Source organism: Sus scrofa, chromosome 15 (genome assembly GCF_054392235.1).
Source record: "Sus scrofa isolate SSC_HxYL_T2T_F1_AM1 chromosome 15, Sscrofa_HxYL_maternal_Yorkshire_Landrace_v2.0, whole genome shotgun sequence".
NCBI lineage: Eukaryota > Metazoa > Chordata > Mammalia > Artiodactyla > Suidae > Sus > Sus scrofa.
In genome coordinates this window covers 126859155-126882290 of record NC_139397.1, presented here as the reverse complement: position 1 = coordinate 126882290, position 23136 = coordinate 126859155, and the positions used below count along the sequence as shown (strand labels likewise).

Genomic DNA, 23136 nt, shown 5'->3' with positions numbered 1-23136 from the left:
TTTTACTTTTTTATTTTTTTTTTTTTAATTTTTTCTATTATAGCTGGTTTACACTGTTCTACCATGCTTATCTATTTTAGGTAGAGTAGATTTTATCTGTTCATCCCTACACTTCTAGTTTCTCCAGGTAATTCTTAAACCTTCTTAATAAGATTAGAGGACAATTGCCCTAGAGAAACAAATAATGCATAACTTTTGTACTTTCATTTATTTATTTATTTTGCTTTTTAGGGCCACACATGGCATATGGAAGCTCCCAGGCTAGGGGTCTAATTGGAGCTGTAGCTGCCGGCCTACACCACAGCCATAGCAATGCAGGATCCAAGCCGAGTCTGTGACCTACACCACAGCTCATGGCAACGCCAGATCCTTAACCCACAGAGTGAGGTCAGGGATGGAACCCACAACCTCCTGGTTCCTAGTCAGATTCTTTTCCGCTGCACCACGACAGGAACTCCAACTTTTGTACTTTAAAAACAACATCCACAACAATTCCTATGTGGAAACACTAACTGAAAATGATATGTTGGCAGTTTTGTCCCTAAAGGTGCCAGATGACTATATTTGTCTTTATACACAAATTTTTTTATACACAAAATTTGACTGAAAGTAATTACTGCTGTACATATTGTACTGAGTCCTGTAGATATTAACTGCTTCCTAGCAGATAAGTTTAGCTGATAATGAACTGTATGGCAGTAAGACGCCACTGATATTCTGCTGTGGTCAGAGACTAAAAACAAGTCTGTAACTTAGGGAATCAAAATTTGTTAAGTCACATTTCAATCGCTTAAATTTAAAGAGACTGTTTGAAATAACAATGAAGCTAACAGGCCATTCTATAGCAAATATTATAACCTGAAGTACCTTCATTTGAAGTGTTATTCAAGTACTAGTTTATTTGGCTTAAAGTATGAGGTATACAGGGGTAAGTAGTCAATAAAAAGCAAGGATGGTCAATAATTTTTTTTTTTTTTGGTCATTTAGGACAGAATCATCACACAATCAAATTGTCACTAAAAAACCAATAAAAGTCATTTTAATGAACCAATCAACCATCTACCTAATTAAAATGTGAGGAAAAAATTTACATAAGTGGATAAAGATGGTATGGGGGCAGCTCATTATATGATTTGATAGGAAAGTTCTTTTCAACTCTAATATTCTATAAGTTATTTTTCAGAAAAAAAGGAAAAACTCTTGAAAGTTTGAATAATTTTATTCTAAATGGTATATGTAAAAATAATGAAATATACTATATATATATATTTACCTGATTTTATATCTACCTGATGAGATCAAGGATGATTTTCAGTTTTTAAAAAATATCTTATACCTTTAAAATTATTCTGTAATTATCACATACTTCTTTGATATGCATAGAATACATTTTGACAATAAAAGATTGTCAAAACAGGTAAGAATTGTTTTACTACATTTTTCCAAGCAATTATGGCTTTAAAGAAACCAAGTTATTATTAACTAGGGATGGAAGATGGGAGATGCTGGTAGAGTGCACCTGAAACAGAAAAACACTTTTGAAATGACAATCTACGGAGGCGGAGAACTGTGGAAAGCAGTCCTGACCCCATGTAGTATTTAACAAAGCAGAAATTAAGCATATGCATATGGTAATTAAACATGAAATTTGACATTAATTTTAAAAAAACAACTATCTGTTCACTGATTGCAGAGTTCATGGAAGAGTGATGTTTGGTTCAGCCAAGGTCAGGGCAAAAGAGATGCTGAATTGGATTTCTTTGATATAGGTAGACAGCTCTTATTCCTAGGATATTTGCAGTGTTTTGTTATTAAAGTTCTCTTTATTTCTGATGAATACATGAACTCTTCCAAAGAAGACACATTAACATTAGCAATTTCTAAAAGGTCTACCTTGTGCAACATTTCCATGGCAACCAGCCACTGCAGCTAGGCAGAGAGAAGACATAATTCATTTTCCTAAAGTATCACTGATTCATATCTAATTCACACATGTAGGTGTGTGTGGGCTATGGGTGACTGTGTGTGTACACGTGTCAGTGAATGCATATGTACAGAGATGATTGAGTGTGGCAATATCAGAGAAGGGGAAAAACAAAGTCCTTCTACAAGAGGAAACCTTGGACATCACAGTTAGCTTTGTTTTTATAGGCAAATCAGAATAAAGCCATTAACACTGAATTTTATCAGAGGAAAAAAAGATTTGCTATTTATATTTGCAAATTTCAAGTGCTTACTATGATTGAGAAAATGATGTAAGAAATATAATTTCCTGGGTATTTTATGATGCCCATATTTCACACTAATATTAGTTTCACAATTTTCTAAAGCCAGGCAGAAGCATAGTATTTGAGGTAAGAAATCACTTACGTTTAAACTCTTTGGAATTTGTGTAGAACAGAATTAGTGAAGAAGGAATATGAAGATACTTAATTAAGACAAAGAAATGTAGATATATAGTCCTCACAATTATCATATATAAAATGACGTACCATTATCATGATTATGGTTTGTTGTAATCTAAAATAGCCCCCAATGATCCCTGCCTCTTGGTACACACGCCCTTGCATAGTCTCCTCTCACATTGTATTATGGCAGAAGTGATGGTGTGTCACTACAGTGATTAGGTTATAAAAGACACTGCATGGATAAAGACGACATGGAAGATACATATATAATGGAATATTGCTCAGACATAAAAAAAAGAATGAAATAATGCCATTGGCAGCAACAGGGATGCACCTAGAGATGATCATACTAGTGAAGTTAGACAGTGAAAGACAAACATCATATGATATCACATATATGAAATAGTAAAAAAAGTATACAAATGAACTTATTTGTAGAGCAGAAACAGACTCATGGATTGGAAAACAAACTTATGGTTACCAATGGACTAGAGTTTGGGATTATCATATACACCCTGAGGTATATGTAACGAATGGCCAATGGGGACCTGCTGTATAGCATGGAGAACTCTACCCGGTATTCTGTGATAATCTATGGGGGAAAAGAATCTGAAAGAGAATAGATGTGTGTACATATATAACTGAATCACCTATTGTACATCAGAAATTATCACAACACTGCAAATAAACTATACTTCAATAAAACTTTTGAAAATGAAAAAAAGAAAAGATACTGAAGCAGAGTTCCTGCTGTGGCTCATTGGGTTAAGAACCAGATGGCAGTGGCTTGGATCACTGCAGAAGTATAGGTTTCATCCCTGGCCTGGCTCAGTGGGTTAAAGGATCTAGGTTGCAGCTATGGCTTAGATCCGGTCCCTGGCCCAGGAACTTCTGAATGCCATAGGTGTGGTCATATAAGAAAAAGAAAAAGACACTGAAGCTTCTAATTATTTCTATTAGGTTATACTACAAGTACGCAATAAAGCTTCCATCTTGGTGCCTCATTCTCTTTCTTGGATAATCTGATTTGGGGAAGCCAGCTGCCGGGTTCATGAGGAGCCCCATGAAGAGGGCTAGATGTTGACAAACTGAACCCTTTGGTCAACAGCCACATAAGTGACTGTGAAAGCTGACTCTCTAGCCCATTCAAGCCTTTAGATGACTGCTGCTGGTCCTCAGAAATTATGTGAGATAATATATGTCTTTCCTTTAAAGCTGCCGATAAATTTGAGTCATTTGTTGTATACCAATTTTTAGCTAATACAGATTTTGGTGCCAAATTAAGCATGAAAGAGAAGTAGCAAGGGAGATGTGGGAAAGGGTAAGCTTGGGCACGATTGTGAAGACTTATTTATGTTGGCTAAAGAGTCTGAAATGCATCCTAAAAACTATGGGTGAAAATTTTTTAGAAAGGGAATAGAATGATCAGATATGCATTTTTTAAAATCACCTTTGTAATATTACATAGGTAACAGACTAGAAAGAGGCAACACTGAATGTGGCAATACCAGTCACGATCTCTTGCAGAAATTAAAGGAAGAGAATGATGAGGGTCTGAACTAAGGCAGGGATTATGAGGTTGGAGAGGAGAGGATTTGAGTGATATTAAGAAAGTAGGATGTAAAGGACTTGGGGTGGAGGAAATCTCACATTTTTGACTGGGATGTCTGGGTTGATAGTGGTACCATCTAATGAATTAGGGAACACAGGAGAATGCATTTGGTTTTAGACAGGCTGAGTCTGAGGTACCTGGGAGGGACAGGAAGAGCTTTCTATTAGTCTCTTAATTACCTGGGTTTGGAGCATCGAAGAGTTGTCTAGATTGGATATTCAGGTTTGAGAGTCAGCGGCTTATAACTAGTGATTGAAACTATGGCAGCGAATAAAACCAGTGAGAGGGAGAATGTGAGAGGAGAGGGAACATGAGCAGGAAGAGGAGGGCCACAGGAGAGAAGCGAAAGAAAAGTCTGTAAAGATCCAGTTCGAGAGGTAAGGGGAAAAAAAAACGTAAAACGTGAAAAAAAATCAAGGAGGAAGTGTCTGGAAGGGCAGAGTGGCCACCAGGGCTAAAGGGCTACAAATTTCAGTTAGATAAAGACCAAATAAGGGCTGAATTTCACTTGGGAGAGGTCAGGAGAAGGTGATCCTATACAATTGTTCCTGAAAACGGCTAATTATGTCAACCACAACGCTTCCTTTTTTGATGAGGGATCAAGAAGAAAAGAGGCTTCTACAAAAACATAATTAAGGAGATGGTAGGTTGCTATAGGAACTCCACTGTGATCCTCCTAAGGACCTGTCTTCTCATGGGAGAGTAGTGAAGAGTGTGGACCATGACAGTGTCTAGATTGGGCTCAAATCTAGCTCCTCTGCTTCCTAGCTGTGTGTCCTTGAGTGAATCAGTTCATCTCCCTATGCTTCAGTTCTTCATTTAAAGGAAGAACAATGTCCCCTTTGCATGGCTGCTGTGAAAACTCCTTAAACGCATTGGCTTATTCAGTACCCTTCACTAAGGCCACACACCAGGCATTAGATAGAGTAAGGAATAGAAGAGACGTGGTCCCTCTGCTCATGGATTGGACAGTCTAATGAAGGAGACAGCTATCAGACAAATCATTACACAAGTCTTTAGATTATGACTGCCATTTGTACCATAAGAAAAAACAAGGGGTTCTGTGACTGTATTTAATATCTGCCAAAGCCTCTTGAGGAAGTAAGGGAATGATATTTAAGTTGAGTCTTGAAGAATGAAGAGCTGGTTAAGCAAAGAGAGATGGAAAAATCATCTGGGCAGATGGAATAACATCCTCCAAATCTCAGAGCTAAGAGGAAGCAGGATGCAGGTGAGGGACTCAGAAAACACTGGAGTTTAGTGATGGGGTATTTAGTGATTACACAATGTTAGAACTAGATAGCAGGCAGATAATGTGGAGCCTTGGGTATTTTAAAGACTTTGATTTTTATCTTGATAGCAGTGGGAAGCCATTGAAAGAGGTTAACTATTAAGAATGTCATGGTTAATTTTTTTAATGACTCTTTATGTCCTATATCAGGTGGTGACAAGAGTGACTGAGATTAATAAGCAGGCTGTTGCAATACTCCCGGCAGGAGGTGATGAGTGGACAATGGTGGTGGACATTCAGATAGGTAGAAGTAAGCAGATTCAGAATATTTTTATATATGATTTTTCTTAGCCTTCCTTGTATTATAAATTTAACAATGACAGAGTTGCTCAAGTCCAAAATCTAAGTTAGGCTTAATTTTGTTCTTTTTGTTTGTTTTTAAGGCCACACCTGCAGCATATGAAGGTTCCCAGGCTAGGGGTTGAATCAGAGCTACATCTGTCAGCCTATGCCACACCACATGGGATCCAAGCCACGTATGCAACATACTCTACAACTCACAGTAACGCCGGATCCTTAACCCACTGAGTGAGGCCGGGGATCAAACCTGCATCCTTATGGAACCTAGTTGGGTTCGTTAACTGCTGAGCCACAAAGGGAACTCCCTTAATTTTTTTCTTTTTCTCACTCCCCAAACCCCAGTCATGTCAGCTCTACTTTAAATATATTCCAATTCCAACCTCATCTCAGCATTTCCAGCCCTACTACCACCATCCTAACCAAGCCATACCCTCTCTCACCTGGACCTCAGCAAGTATCTCCGTGTCTATTTTTGCCTTCCCAGTCTATTTTTGTAAACTATCTGGAGTGATCTTTTAAAAGTATAACATAGTTAATGTCACTCCGCTGCTCAAACAACGCTAATGACTTTTCATCACACCTGGAACAAAATTCAAACTTCTTACCATGGCCTCCTGATGCTTCAATAATCTGACCCCTAATAACCTCTCTGATTTGATTCCTTATACGTGACCCTCCTGCTCATCACTAGGCCCTGGTTACACTGGCCTTCCTTCTGTTCCCATAACACACTGATCTTATACTCATTTCGGAGACTTTAGACTTGTTCCCTTTGCCTGGATATGTCTTCCTGAGGCTGTCTCCATCTCATTTGGGTCTCTGAAAAAAAGCCCATCTCCCACCCTTTTTCTTTGCCTTCATCTTCATAGAGTAACTTGAAAACAGCTTTCTTTATTCATGCATTTACTCTTTTATCTCTCTCTTTAGAAATGAACCCTTTGAATATAAGAACATTGACAATGATACAACCCTAGTGTCTCAAATACACTTAAAAGATAGAAATGAAAGAATGCATGAAAATTTAGATAAAACTGTGATTGCAAAGAGCCTACTACTGTTTTTTGGTTTGTTTTTTTGTTTTTGTTTTTGTTTTTTTGCACAGGGAAGATGTCCAATAACAGATAGTTCTTACTGTTAATATCTTTCTTTTTTTTTGTCCTTTTCTAGGGCTGCACCAATGGCATATGGAGGTTCCCAGGCTAGGGGTCCAATCGGAGCTGTAGCCACCGGCCTATACCAATGTGGGATCCTAGCTGTGTCTGCAACCTACACCACAGCTCATGGCAACGCCAGATCCTTAACCCACTGAGCAAGGCCAGGGATCGAACGTGCAACCTCATGGTTCCTAGTCAGATTCGCTAACCACCGAGCCACAATGGAAATGCTTTTTTTTTTTTTTATTTTTAGTTCTGTTAATATCTTAAAATTTGTGTTGTAAGGAACTTCCTTTCCCCCAAATATGATTAAATTACACCCTTGATAACTTTATTAGAGAGTTGTTATCACCAGATAAAATGGGAGCCTTGGTTTGTGGAGGGGTCATCATGATGGCTACTTTTGAATAAGTGAAAACACTAATGTGAAAAGAATTTATACACATTCAAAAGGACTGTGGTGGACACACTTAGGGAAGCCACCCCTGTTTCCCACCTGATAAATCTTCTTCTTTTGAGTATGGGCAGGGCATGTGACTTTCTTATAAACTATAGAATAGTGCAAAGGTGATGGGATGTCACTTTTGTAATTAGATTATTTTATAAAGTGGACTGGAATCAGAGAGGATTTCTCCCCCTTGCTGGTTTTGAAGAAATAAAACCAGAGCTGGTTTTGCCATGTTGTGAGGTAGCCTGTGGAGAGGGCCACACAGCAATCAACTGTCAGCAGCCTCTAGGAACTGAGCACAGCCCCCAAACAAGGGTCAGCCAGGAAACTGGCCTCAGTCCTACACCCTTTAGGAATGAATTCTGCCAACACCCTAAAAAAGCTTGTAAGTGGATCTTTCCCTTGTCAAGCCAGTGAGGACACTATAGCCCATCCTGACATTGGATTCCAGTTTGGTAAAACCCTGAAGAAGAGAATTCAGCTAAATTGTGCCTAGAATTCTAACAGACAGAAGTTGTGAAATAATGTGTATTGTTTTTCATCCAGTAAGTTTGTTGTAATTTGTTACACAGAAATACAAAACTAATACAAGAACCATAGACAGAAGTTACAGAAAAGTAAAATTTGGTCAAATATCAAAAGGACATGCCACTGAATAGAGTTATCTAAAGATGAAATGTGTCACATCTGAGAGTACCAACTTCCTCCTGGTTGAAAGTACCAAGTGGTTCAAACATGGTTATTGTATTAGCAAGGAGACAGGAGATGGGATTGGTTATCCTTACTGGGTTCCTGGCACATGAAACATGATAAAATTTTTTATTTTTATTTTTTATTTTTTTGTCTTTTTGCCTTTTCCAGGGCCACTCCCACGGCATATGGAGGTTCCCAGGCTAGGGGTCGAATCGGAGCCGTAGCTGCCGGTCTACACCAGAGCCACAGCAACATGGGATCCGAGCCACATCTGCGACCCACACCACAGCTCACAGCAACGCCGGATCCTTAACCCACTGAGCAATGCCAGGGACCGAACCCACAACCTCATGGTTCCTAGTCGGATTCGTTAACCACTGCGCCACGACAGGAACTCCAAAACATGATAAAATTTTAAGTATGCATCATCAGCACTTGGCCTGGTGCAGTAAATCATGTGGATAAATATAAACAACCCCTGTTTACACAACTAAAGCTGCTGTCAAAATTTTACATTCCCAGCCAACAAAAGATCATTCAACTGAGCCACTTGCTTTTAAAGTCCAAACTAAAGATGAAAAGATAAATTATTTCCATATATTTTTTTAAAGCACAACACAGTAGTGTTTTGGTTAAAAAAAGCAATTATATTCATTGGGCTTCATGCTTTCAACAATTCTAAGCAATCTTTAAAAAAAAAAAAACCCAAAAATCAAAACACTACACCCATGAGGCCTGGTTCTGGTGCCATTTCAAAACTGTCAAATGAAAAGGCAAGTTAATACTGAGAGGAAATATCTACGAATTTTCTTTCTAGAGTGGGGGGTAGTATAAGGACTTGTACCCAGAATACATAAAACCCCTTACAATTCAATAATAAGAAGACAACCCAGTTAAAACATGTGTAAAAGATTTGAATAGATATTTCACCAAAGAAGATATTCAAATAGCTAATAAAGCTAAAAATATACTTAACATCATTAGTCATTAAGGAAAAGTAAACTAAAACCACAATCAGATCCCACATCACACCCACTACATTGGCTATAATAACAAGACAGTAACAAGCTCTGCTAAGGATATAGAGAAAAATGAACCCTCATACATTTCTGGTGGGAATATAAAATGGGACAGCCATTTTGCAAAACAGCTTGATAGTTCTTTAAAAAATTAAACATAAATTTACCATACAGCCCATCAACTCCACTCCTAGGTATTTGTCCAGCAGAATTAAAAAAGCATTTGCCTATCCAAAAACTTGTATGTGAATGTTCATTCATAATAGACAAAAAAGTAAAAACAGTGCATTGATCAACTGATAGATCAAAGGTGATACATCCATACAATAAAATAGTATTTAGCAATAAAAAGGAATGAGCTATTTGTACATGCTATGATCTAAAACACTATGCTAAATGAAAGAAGTCAGTTGCAAAAGACCACAGATGGTACGATTCCATCAATTTGAAGTATCTAGAACCGCAACTACATAGGATCAGGGCATGGGAACGGGAATGTCTGAAATGGACAGAGAGGATGTTTTGGGGGTGATGGAAATGTTCTGACATTGAATTCTGTTGATAGTTGCATAGTTGTCTAAATTTGCTAAAAATCCTTAAATTGTACACTTAAAATGAGTGAATCGTATGGTATGTAAAGTATACTTCAAAAAACTATTTTAAAAATACCTCCTTTAGAGTACTACCTACTAGAGAGTAACCTCATTGAGAACAGGGATATTCAAATGGTCTCAGGGACTCACCCTTTCTAGGTGGAGTTTAAGGATATGGAACAAAGCAAACTTCGAGGATCTAGGCCTTCATAATTTCATAGGGGAGAAGGAAGAAGTGGATTTATGTTCGTCCCTAGGGAAGGCATTGGGAAGCAAATTCACTCTGTACACAAGCTAACAGGGGCAGCCTTGGAATGTCTGCCAAGAACAGACTTTTGAATTCCCTGTAAGTACTTTAGAAGTTCGCAGTTTTAATCCAAGGTTCTGCCGGTATAAACTACTTTTACACATTAAAGAAGATCCTTTCGCATCCCTGCAACATCATCTTTTGATAGCATCATTTGAGTTCCCACATTTAATTATTTAAGATATTATCCAATTCAGACATCTCATTAAATCAGACCTGTCTTCCCACTTCCACCCAAGTATGCTTAAATGAGAGCTATTCATAGCTCATTTCTGGAATTACTAATCTAATTATCATCTGACCAAGATTATGTATACACATATCATGCATTTACACATTTAAAGGAACAGAGGCTACAGAAGCAGCTAGAAATGCTTATTTAATTTGGGGGAACTAGAGATACATTTTTGTCCATAACATTGCCATCATGTACCTGGAATGCGACGGTCCCCTTTCCTGGGAAGTTTGGGAGGACAGACTTCCATCAAAGGAGTTTCCTCGGTGGCAGCCTGAAATGGTGGCCTTGGGTGAGATGGAATCTGACTGGAATGTTTCACAGACCACCTGGAGTCCCTTTTACGGGTGGAGACAGAAGAATGGTATTATTGCTGTTGTTGTTGTTTTTCCCTTCAGGCATATCTTCTAGAATTATCTATCATATTACACATGGTGTTTTTTAAATTAAAATTTTTGCAGCATAAATATAATGCCATAGACAAAGGGATTTTGCCTGCATCTAAGAGGGAATGGAAACAGGTTTCTAGAGAGCCCCTGTGTCATTCTAAGCATTAGGCTAAGTTCTTCCACATCCTTTATTTCATTTTGCCCTTGATTCTTTTTCATCTCTGTACTCAGTAACTAGAGAAGAGCTTCAAACGAACAATTCATCACAGATACGCCAATATAGAAGTGAACGGAACGGAAGCATGAGGCAGAAAATAAGGGTCAGGTTAGAAAGAGCTCATCAAATCAAAGCCAAACATGAGAATGAAAGCACAAAGTTCAGGTTTTTTCCATTACTCATCAGAGGGGGGATGTAATACATTTTTTCCAATTGGATGCAATGACCTTTGCAAATACAAATTCAGTCAATCTCTTACAGAGCTGCTTATTTTAATTACATTTAGTTGACAGATGTAACTCTGCCTAGGTAATGTGAAGTATCTTTTCATTGCTATTACAGATAAAATTCTTTGCTAAAGGATAAAAACCCATAACATTTTAGCCCTTATAATTTGTTTTCATATGTAAAATAAAAAAGCACTGTTCAACCACCGTGTATAGAAAGACAGACATAGCTAGAAATTTAATGCTGTAAGTCTTCCAAATTTGATCAAAGAACTCTTTAGCATGAAACATACTATGTATGCTTCATGTTAGATGTTTAGGAGATTTACAAAAAATATTGGATGAACCTAAACCTTGAAATCAAGAGCTTACAATTAAGTTTTAAAACAGGGAAATACAGGTTACAGTAGCACATCAAATAGAAGTATAATGCAAGCCACAAATAGGAGACACATATGTTAATAGTGAAAAGAAATAGTAAAAATTAAATTTAATAATATATTCTGTTTAATCCCAAGTTATCATTTCAACATATCATCAGTATAAATATTATGAATAAGATATTTATAATTTTTTCATACAAAGTTTTCGAAGTCTAGTGTTCACTTTATACTTAACACCACCAATCCAGGCTACTCAATCAATTCAAACTAACCATATTACAAGTGCTCAATAGCCAAACGGGCCTGGTGGCTATCCTACTGACAGTGTAGGTTTAGAGTAATTAGAAAGAGTTCATGGGGAGTCAAGGTCTATATTGGTCCTAAAAGAAAGATACAATTTAAACAGGCAACAGGGAGGAAAGAATGTTCCAGGAAGAGGAAAGATTCTGAGCCAAGACTCCAAGGCTGAAATTGCATGCACTGCATATGGGGCACAGTGCTTAACCAACAGAAGGGGTAATCAGGGTCACTTAAGAAGGGGATGCCAAGTGGTAGAAGGCACAGAGAGCCAGGGGGAAGAGTCTGGTCTTGAGGTGATGGTTGATGGGATTCACTAAGGGTTCCTAAGGAGGAAGTGATGAAAAGACAGTGCCTTGGATACAGGGAACCACTGCAGAATGACATGTTAATAAATAAATGATGCCTTAGGAAGATTAGACAGGCATTTTGTTTTTGTTTTTGTTTTGGTCTTTTCTAGGGCCGCTCCCTCAGCACATGGAGGTTCCCAGGCCAGGGGTCGAATCGGAGCTATAACCGCTGGCCTACACCACGGCTCATGGCAACGCCAGATCCTTAACCCACCGAGCGAGGCCAGGGATCAAACCTATAACCTTGTGGTTCCTAGTCGGGTTCGTTAACCAGTGCGCCACAACGGGAACTCCAAGCATTTTTTTCTTTTTAGAGCCTCACCTGCAGCATATGGAAGTTCCCAGGCCAGGGGTCGGATCAGAGCTTCAGCTACCGGCCTATGCCACAGCCATAGCAGCACTAGATCCTTAACCCACTAAGCAACACCGGGGATAGAGGCGCATCCTCACAGAGACCACAGACAATGCAGGGTCCTTAACCTGCTGAGCTGCAATGGGAACTCCCCAGGCAGGCATTATTAATTGATTTTTAGGCTAAGTGAGGGAGGCTAAAGGGAGAAAATCCAACAGGTGGTTCCAGCTGTAGTCTAGTTATGAGGACTTTTAGAAGGAACAGTGGACACAGAGAATAAAGAGCACATCTGAGCAACATGACAAAAAAAAAACAACATGACTCAGCAAAAAATCAAATCAGAGGATTAAAGAGACTGAAATATGAAATTTACATATTTCACTGTATCTAAGATGTCTTCAGTTATTGATACACCATTATCTTACATACAATTAAGAAAAGATCTTATTAATTAAATTAGAACACTTCTTATCAGTGAGGACTTTTAATTTTATATTAAAAGGTCTATCTTAAACTTATTTATGCAGAACTTTGGATTATATATTCATCCCATGCAAATGAAAAAAGGAAAATATAAGTAAATTGGTGTAGGTATTCCTAAAATTTTTCACATTTTGAAATTTCAACTCAGAACTATTGATATATATTTTTCCACAGAATAACTTCCTCTGTGTCAAGCGTGTTTTTTCTTTCTTTTTATTTTTTTGCTTTTTAGGGCTGTACCCAATATATATGGAAGTTCCCAGGCTAGGGGTTGAATCAGAGCTCAACACCCCAGCCATAGCAATGTGGGATCTGGGCTGCTGCTGCAGCCTACACAGCGATCACAGAAACTCTGGATCTTTAACCTGCTGAGTGAGGCCAGGGATCAAACCTGCATCCCTATGGATACAAGACGGACTCATAACACACTGAATCACAACGGGAATTCTAAGAGGATAATTTCTTAATAGAGCACTTCACTATTCCCCTCTGACATATTCTTCTAAGCCACTGACCCTGATTCAGCAAACTTAGATGCTGAAAATGACCAAATTTATGCTGCACAAGAATAACAATCATATCACAGCTTCTGCCAGACAGGGAAGATTTTAAGAGGCCAAAGATCATGAAATACACTAGATTCCAAATATGTTAAAGTGAAAAAATGTACATCTTAAAATAGATGAAATAACAGCCTCTAAATCAGTGTCTATACTTAGCACTCACTCTGTAAAGAGAAGAGGTACTAGGATTCCAAAATTTCCAGTTTGAGGGTAAAAAGGATGATGATACTCCTGGCAGTAATGCATGAGTTGAAAAGAGGGGATCCAATTTTGGCTGGAAAGAGCAAATTGGATTTTGCACATATTGAACTGGAAGTAAAAGCAGGTCATTTAACAACATATTAAATTCATGACACTATACATTTCTATGTGGCTTTGAACTACCCTGGCCTTCATTTCTTTCTTTTCTGATGAATTTACACTAAGTTATATTGTGTTATTATGCATCTTTTGTTTTATGAGGATTAGTCTTGATTCCTCATTAAACTTTACTTAAGGGGTAGGACTATATCTTAAGCCTCCTTTCCTCTGCACTGTTACAGTAATATTGCACCTATATTAGGGTTGCCTAGCAAATATTAGGGGGTTCAATAATTGAGAATGAGATGATATTTTGGTTAACGTGGGGTGAATAATGATAACTAACATTTATTGAGTGTTACATGCTAGCCATTGAGATAAAGCACTAGTCATGTCTTAACCTTCGTATAACGCTATGTCCAAAGAATGACCACCTTTCTTCTCATGATTATAACACACTCACCTCTCGGTGTCTTGTGTCTGGATTTGGTGATTCACAGGTCTGACTCTGACTGTTGATAGGAGAGCTTCTCTTAGCTGCAAAGATGGATAAAATGTCACCACAAATTGTATAAGATTATATAAGTTATATGAAGTATTTTATTTCCTAAGTTCATTTCAAGTCAAACACCCATCTTAATAGATGGTTGAAACCTTAAAAGAAGATATCTACTGGCATACATCATAAGAGAAATCAAAGAATTGATTAAAAAATCTTAGCATTTCTAGGTTATCAGTATAGATTTCTTCATCGATTCAGTCCAACTCAGTAGGTTAAGGTGATAAAAAATTGGTCATACTAAGAATTATAACAGGTAACATCCACCTGATGCCTAATATCTGTCAAGTCCTGTTCTAAGCATTTCACATCTATCAACTCATTTAACACTTACAATAACTTCATAATACCTCACAGTATATTCCTAGACCCATTTTACAGATGAAGACACTGAGGAACAGGCAATTTAACTTGCCCAAGGTCACCTACCTTTACATGAAGGTTCCAGCTCTACCCTTTACTGACCACATTAAGCTACCCCTAAGGTGCTTTATTGACCACGTTAAGCTGCACCTAAGGTAAGATTCAAATCAGTCCCATCTTTACCAGAGGATCAGTAATAATGAGAAGTAGAGATGACATGCCCCACTTGAACTGGAGAAAACTGGAGCTGAGAGACAAAGTGATTTACCCGATCACAAAACAAGAGACCAGGGGAGTGTCCCCACGTGCCATTGTTTTACTTCTGGCCATGCTGTCATGGTTGAGTATAATTTCCCTTCAGATGCTGGGTACATTTCAAGTCTACAGGCATAGAGCAGAGGGTTATTTTGAGAAGCAAAGGGAGGGGGCAATTGAATAGCTCAGGGGCTTTCATGGAGAGACAGGATTCCCGAGTTTTTATACATGTGTTAAATAATTGCCTTTGTCTTAATCAGAGAAAGAGAGAGGGAGGAAGAGAGAGACCTTAATTTGAAGTGGTTTCTCCATTTATAAAGTACAGAGCTAGAACTTAATTTTTTCAATTAAATTTCTTTAACCAATAGAAAGATATGTTTTTTTTTTCTCTAATAGCTCTGTTCTACTGCAGCATACTTAATTTCTTCAGTCTTATTTCTATTATTTTTAGTTTTTTTAACCTTGAACATCTGTCTTCACTCTCAGATTGCTTTAAACCAAGGAAATTAACCTCATTCCATCCATGGATTCTGAAGTAGATCACTTCTGACTGTGACATCTTTATTTAGCTCCTCGATATCTGAACCTTATGACAAGGTTGAATTTACAATTTATTTCAATAGTTAATGGATTATATCCATGTAAATTATGGGACTAGTCTACTCTTATTGTAGGAAAATTTTCATCTTCTGAATGTCTATAATAAGTATGATTTGTTACTATAAGCATCTTATCACATGTATGAATAATATGGCACTCCTTGGTTTACGAAATCCCGTCCGTAACATTCTACGTACCATGCAAGTGTGTTTTAAGTTATAGGGGAAAATAAACCATGTAAGAACTTGTTTATGGTTTCTTTCCCTTTACAAAGCTCTTTTACATGCATAATCCTCCATTGCCTGCAGAGAAGCCTCATAAAGAAAACAAAAGCAAATGCTTCTGTAGATTACCCACATAATTTATCTCTTTAAATCCTGTTGGAAGTTCCTGTGTGGCTCAGCAGGTTAATGATCTGGTTTGCTGCAGTTGTGGCTCAGGTCGCAACTGCAGTGCAGGTTCAATCCCTGGCTTGGCGGATCCACATGACACAGGGGCAGCCACAAAAAAATTTTTTTTGTACTGATGCTAAAAGTTGGGCTGAGAATAGAAGCATATATCTAAACACCCAATACGAAATAGGTACTTTATGTACATTCTTAGTTACTCCCCACTCTGAAGCCCTGTAAGGTGGTATTTTTATCTCCATTTTAAAGACAGAGAAATACTCAGGGAGGTTAGGTTACGAGCACTGTTAAGAGATAGATCTGGGGTGAAGCATGAACCTTCCAGGCACTTTTCAAGCTATCATGTTGCACTCTTTCTACAATTCAACAATTTAACAAATTATTTCATTAGATAATTCCTGTAGTGAAATGCTTTGATATAAAACAAAACCAAAAACCCACTAAGGCGAGATTGTTAAGGAATTGCTACTCCACCTACCATGATGAGCATTATGATGAAATAATAATAAAGGCTACCACTTAGTATGTGCCTGGCATTCTTCCAAGCAATTTTACATATATTAACTCACTTATTGCTCAGAACAACCCTGTCAGTACTTACAATACTGCAATTCCCATTTTTGAGATGAGGAAATGGAGACTTAAGAAGTTTAAATGACTTACCCAAAGTCATATACCTCAACAGCACATGCTCCTGGTTTGGAGTTTCTCATCATGTAAATGAGCCCTGAGTCTGGGACACCTAGATAACTCCCTGGAGAAATTTTTTTCCTCTTGGTTTTTTAGGAGTAAATCATCCCACCACCCTCACTCCTGTGCATGAGGGAGTTTGCTGAGACTGTGCCACTGAGTGTCTGTGTCACAAACCTGTGATGATGTTCCTGAGGGGCTTCACCAGTGCCGTGAAGCCAGAGACTTCGGGCTGTCTGTGCTCCCACATGGGCTGCCATATAACAAGTCCACTGGCCAGTCGGAATGTGAGGTCAGATTCCTGGGAGAAGAGAAGAACTGGCTGAAAGGACCAGTCAATGCAACAAGGAACATCATCCACCCATTCACCACTGGGTAGAAGATAGGTTCAAGGACGTATTGTATGACATGGGGATGAATCTGATATTCTACAATAACTACAGATGGAAGGTAAATTTAGAAATTTGTATAAAAAAGAACATCTTTCACAAGATTATCATTAGTATCATTGTTTTTTAGGGCCGCATCTGCCACATATGGAAGTTCCCAGGCTAGGGGTCAAATTGGAGCTGCAGCTGCCAGCCTACACCACAGCCATGGCAATGAGGGATCTAAGCTGTATCTGTGACCTACACTGCAGCTTGCAGCAGTGCCAGATCCTTAGGTCACTGGGAGAGGCCAAGGATCAAACCTGCATCCTTATGGATACTAGTCAGGTTCTTAACCCACTGGGCCACAATGGGAACTTCCCACAAGATTATTTTTAAAGTAGGTTGATCTTCAAGACCTTCTTTCATCACGCAGATGAGTGTTTCTAGGTTAAACCAATGGCCCTAAGTTATCGTCATCACCACAGAAATCTGCTTTAGGCAAAATTATTAATTAAGATGCAGCATTGGGCAGAGCATGAAACTCACAAGTTATTGTTTCCCGTTAGCAGGGATTGAGGTCTTTTTACTTCAAGAGTCTTGGCATCTTTACTTGTGGTTATCGTTATTATCTCTCTTAATGGTTTAATTGTCCATCTTTCTCCATCATAAGGCAATATCCTCAGATAATGGCTATTTTGACTTTCTATTCTCTGGTTGGTCCATCACATGTTCTTGCACTTCATGGAATCAGGGACCCTTCTTAGTATATTATTTTGTATTGTTGACTTCTCAACAATCTTCAGTTCCCTGAGGGCAGAGATGACCTATCACCCTCTCTCCTCCACAGCCCCTGTCATCATCACAATGCTAAGTGCAGCATTAGGAATTGGAGGCATGCTAGGTGCTCAATAAATACTTGCTGAATTGCACTGACTTTACAGCCATACTCATTTATCTACAACCAAAGGTCTCCCCCAGGAAGCACATTCCTGCATCATCATTACATCCTTGAGTGGCCAAGACATTTGAAATACAATTGTATAAGTGCAAATATATGATATCCGAGGTTACACTTTAAACAACTTGGCCTCTCAAAGCAATGCAGAGATGGAAGCAGAGAATGTAATTGCAGATTAATGAACACAACTGAGACCCAGGAATTCACTTAGGGTGGTGATTTGCAACCCTGGCTCATATATTATAATCACCTGGGGAGCTTTTAAAACCTAGGAGGCCTAGGTCTCACTTCTTCCCCTGCTCAGACTGATTAAATTAGAATCGCTATGAGCTTTTCTTGAGTTCCCCCTGGTGACTGTCATGTGTAGGCATGGTTGAAAACCACTGATCTAAAAGACTGAGAAATTGAAAAAAGAAAAGGGGGGGGGGATTGATTCTGCAAATAATGAATCAATGTAGATCACTATCAAAGGAAGCTTCAACTGGAAAGGCAGGATGAAATCCCTGATGAGATCTCCATGATGGTACAGAGGCGACTCTTCAATAAGCTGTAGACCAAGATCCTAGCACCACAGCAATGTCCATGGTAGAAAAACCCCTAAGACTCCTCATGGAAGTATTGGAAAAGCACATGAAGCATTTGGTCAAATTCATTCAACCTTCATTCTACAAATATTTATTGGCCACCTAGTGTGTACCTGATCCTATTCTAGGTTCTGGGATGTACCAGTGAACAAGTCTTACAAAAATTCCAGCTCTCCAGTGCAAAGCAGAAGGAAAGCAGGTGCAGAAAACTCTTAGGTGAATTGCTGATGTTTCAGACAAGGAAGGCCAGGGAAGGCCTTCTTGTGCAGGTGACTTTTGAGTAAAGAGCTGAATGAAATAAAGGAGCTACCATGTAGATATTTCTAGAAAAAGCATTTTGTGAAAAGGGATCAGGAAGTACAAAGGTCCTAAGTATATCTTGTGTGTCAAGAAACAGCTAGCACAATGTGTACCTAGAATCAAGCAAATGACAGAAACAGAGAAAAATAACACCAGAGAAGTTACTGAGTTCCAAATAATATAGAGCCTGATAGGTCATAGTCAGGACTTGAGCAGTTACTGAGTGACTTCGGAAGGGATTAGAGGGTTTGGAGCAGGGGAATGACATAATTGGAGGTATGTTTCAATAGGATCACTCAGGCTACTGAGAATCATTTGAGAAAATGCAAAAGTGGATAGACTATTTAGGAGGCTGTTGTTATCATCTAGGTGAAATATCATTAGGCTAGGGGGCAAAAGCAGACGTGGTAGATTCTGGATACATTTGGAAGACACAGTTTACAGGATTTGCTCATTGACTAGATGTGGAGTGAAGGACAAAGAGATACCAAAGCTTTTTGGCTTTGCCACCAACAAAGATGGGCAAAATGAAGGAGGAACAGGTTTGGGGACATTGGGGGCCGAGTTTTAGACATGTTAAGTTTGAGATGCCTCTTGGATGTTCAACTAGACATACTGAGTAAACAGTTAGATGGACACATGTGAAGTTAAGGGGAAAGTAAGCCCCTTTCCCTTGAAATGAGCATAGGGGCATTAGCGTGGTATCATGTATGGTATTAGATTCAGCAAGCAGGGAGTTAACACTGTGCAAAATAGGTCAGACTTGTCTCCAGAAATGCAGAACATTAAATCTCAAATTGATCTGGTTTTGGTAATTTTTTAGTTTTGGAGACCAGTCCTTTTCCATGTTTCTTCTAAGTAATCTTGACACAAATAAAACCCCAATGGACACTGCAGCAGGAAGTGAGCTCTCCTAAACTGACATCCTGGACTTTTAACATCTGCTCTATCAATGTGACACTTAGCATTCAAGTGTCTGTCATCATTTTGTTTTATTTGATATACCCCCAACTAGACTGCATATTGAAGATCTCCTTCAAGAGAAAGTTGAGATCTCCTTCTATGCATTTTTTCCTTGAACATCAATGTGTAATTGTTAATTAATTGGGCATATGTTACATTCCCCAAATAATACCAACTAAATCTGATCATTCTTTAGCCTGAATACCTGCAGAACTTACAGCCAACCCTTACATTGGTATGTTCTTTTGCTAAGTCCTCTTATGTTGGCTGAATGTATAAACTCTGGGATGCTAATTCTTCTTCTAGAGTCCCCTTTAATGGGTGGCTCAATGCTGTATATGCACACGCTAGCAGAAATTCCATAATTGGAAAAGGTACTCTTTATCATTCAAACAGCTATGGGGTGGGTGGTCTGGAAGACCAGGAGAAAAAACCAGAAGGTGTAAGCATTGAAAGAGTCAACATTTCCACATTACAGATTCTCTTCTTGCTTGCAGTGAAAGCCTGTTTCCACGATGACATAAAGCAATTCTAAATGTGTTTACTAGTAGCTTAGAGACATCTACTTATACAACTATTATTTTAAATTCCATTCTAAAGTTGTTTACTTCACACATTTGGATTTTATAAAAATCTCCTTGAGGGCTTGGATTTTGTTTTATTCCCTGCTATTTCTCCAGTGCTCTGAACAGTGCCTACATGTAGTAGGCACTCAATAACTATTTATTTATTAAAGGAATAAGTTAATATGATCAAATCAAGAAAATATTGACAGCACATTTAAAGCAGATGCCTTAGTTGTAACAAATGTTGATCATTTTTCACTGATAAAATTAAAGTTCATCTAAAATTAATAATATATTTGACAGAATTTTCAGATTATTTCATTCAAAATATTTGAGCTAGTTATAAATTGAAAGCATGATGCTATAAAGGATGAGTCACTTTGATTTATTTGCTAACTGGTAAATGAATTCATTCAATGAATATTAATTAAATACCTTTAAAACATGGACACCACATTAGCAACCCAAGATAACAATGATAACTCCTATTCTCAAATCATTCATATTCTAGTAGGAGAGATGGTCACATGAAGAGACGATGATAATAAACTAAAAATAATAATAAAAATGTTCTTAAAATACTATAGAGGTAGAGAAGGAAGGAGGAGGGCTGTTGAATGAAGTCATAAGGAATGAGTAGGAATTGTCTAGGCAGAGGGGTGGGATATGAGGGCATTCAGGTGAGAACAGGCCTGGGAAAAAAACATGCTATGTTCTTAGGCAGACTCCAAGCATTTGGCTCACAGGCAGCAGGGGTAGCCAGGCAGGTCATGGAGGCCCCAGTACTACATGAAGGAGCAGGAGTTTCACACTCTGTCTCATGAGAAATTACTTCAAGCATGTTGGCAATATGGTCAGGTTTGCATTTTGGAGAGATCACTTTGCTGAGGTTGGATTTTATAAGACAAGCCAGGAAACTATAAATCCAGTTAGAAAGTGGTCCAAGTCAGAGGTCATTAACAAGAGATGACAAAAGCTAAAAGTCTGGGTTAAGGCAGTAAATAGGGATGAAGAAAAGTAGGTAAATTTGAGAACTATTTAGGAGACAAAAGGAGTAGAACTCTGTGATTAGTGGAATGTGTAGGTAAGGATGAAGGAGTAATCAATGGAAGCTCCTAGGTTTGGAGATTATGTGAATAGGTTTATCACCTGAAACACAAAACATCAGGGTAAGGGCTCATTCCAGAGGAAATCTGAAATGCCCATAGATTTTCTATTTGGAGAAGCTAGTTGACCAGTTGGTCTAGAGGATAAGAGAGGTGACTGGTTTAGCGACAGAAAATTAGGTGACTTCAGCCTATCAGGACAAAAATGGTCAATGAAGCAGCAGAAGAGTTCTTCCAAAGAGAAGATACATAAGAAGTGCAAAGAGTCTAGGTTGCATCTCTGGGGAACCTCAGTGTTAGAGAGGCAGGCAAAGAAGATGAGCTCTCAAAGGAGATGGAGCAGAAATAGCCAGGGATACAAGGAGAACTGGCAGAGTGTGGTGTCACCAAAGAAATGGAAGGCTTCAGAAAGAAATGGTGGTAAGTTCAAATGCAGTTGGGATTTAGTGAAATGTGAACAGCAAGATAAAGATTAGGTTCCATAGCTGAGGGATGTTACAACCTTGACAAAAAGACTTCCATCATAGAGATGTAAGAAGCAGCATAGTTTTGTAGAAAAGTCAGGTGGAATTGGGGTCGAATCTCACCTCAGTTACTTAACGAGCTTGATTATTACCTCTCTGGACCCAGGTTTCCTCTTTGGCAAAATGAAGACAAAGATATCCACCTTCCTGTGGGTGTTTGTAAAAATTAGAAATGGTGGTTGCCCGGGCGGGGGGGGCGGAGGGGGAGGGAGTGGGAGGGATTGGGAGCTTGGGGTTAACGGATGCAAACTACTGCTTTTGGAATGGATTATCAATGAGATCCTGTTGTGTAGCACTGAGAACTATGTCTAGATACTTACAAGGCAGCATGACAATGGGAGAAAAAATTTATGTATGCATGTATGCATAACTGGGTTCCCATGCTGTACAGTGGAAAAAAAAATTAGAAGTGATGGAAAACTGTCTCTTGTACAACAGAGGAAAGCAGAAGTGAGTGGAAGCAGAAGTGAGAAGTGGAGGCACAGGCTCAAGCCTAGACTGGATTTCAGCCCCTCATGCCTCCAGAAGCATCATGTCACAGTAGAGCCTCAATCCACAACACCCACTATGTGAGCACAGAGTGGGGACTTGAGGGAGTCAAGAAAAGGACTAAGTAGGGTAGCACATGGGGATAGAAGACCTCAATTTGGAGAACACCAGTCTGGATGGTTGTCTGATTTTCCCGTAGGAGCATGCAGATCTCTAGGCCAGGATAGAAAACATGGCTTTTGGTCCTGATCTGGGGCTGGAGTTCTGAAGGACAAAGGAGAAAACGACAATGTGCTGGTGAGGAGCAGTTGACGTGGCTACAGCAGAAATAGGGAAGAGAGAGAGGGCCAGGCAGGGCCTGATAACCTGCAGGCAAATGAAAGATCTAGGCCAGGGAATCTCAATTGGGGCCAATCTCACTCCTCCCCACCCCTAGGGACATCTGGCAATGTCTAAAGTCATTTGTGGTTGTAACAACTCCGAGGGAAGAGGTGCCACTGGCATCTAGTGGGCAGAAGCCAGAGATGTTAATAAATGTCCTCCAAGGACAAAGAATTATCTGGCCCCAAATGCTGATGGTGCCGAGATTGAGAATCTCTGATCAAGGGATTGTACCTCCCTTCACTATACTAAAAAAAGCAAACCCCTCACTAGGATGAAAAAAAAAGCCTTGAGTAAATGATTATTTACTCATTAATAATCGTTACCCCCCATGGCGCCTAGAACAATATTTCCTACATAACAACAATGAAATAATGAAACAATAATGCTAATAATAAC

At 38.8% G+C, this 23136-nt stretch overlaps 1 protein-coding gene across 1 annotated transcript in view; it reads right to left on the bottom strand.

The window, feature by feature from the left end:
• Positions 1-23136, bottom strand: part of UNC80 (unc-80 homolog, NALCN channel complex subunit) — a 260152-nt gene that overhangs the window by 201312 nt on the left and 35704 nt on the right. The window contains exons 6-8 of the mRNA XM_084998950.1: positions 16673-16796; positions 14085-14158; positions 10259-10398 (exon numbers count right to left, since the gene is read on the bottom strand). Of these exons, the coding sequence (XP_084855076.1) occupies positions 10259-10398; positions 14085-14158; positions 16673-16796 (338 nt within the window). The remainder of the gene's footprint in view (positions 1-10258; positions 10399-14084; positions 14159-16672; positions 16797-23136) is intronic.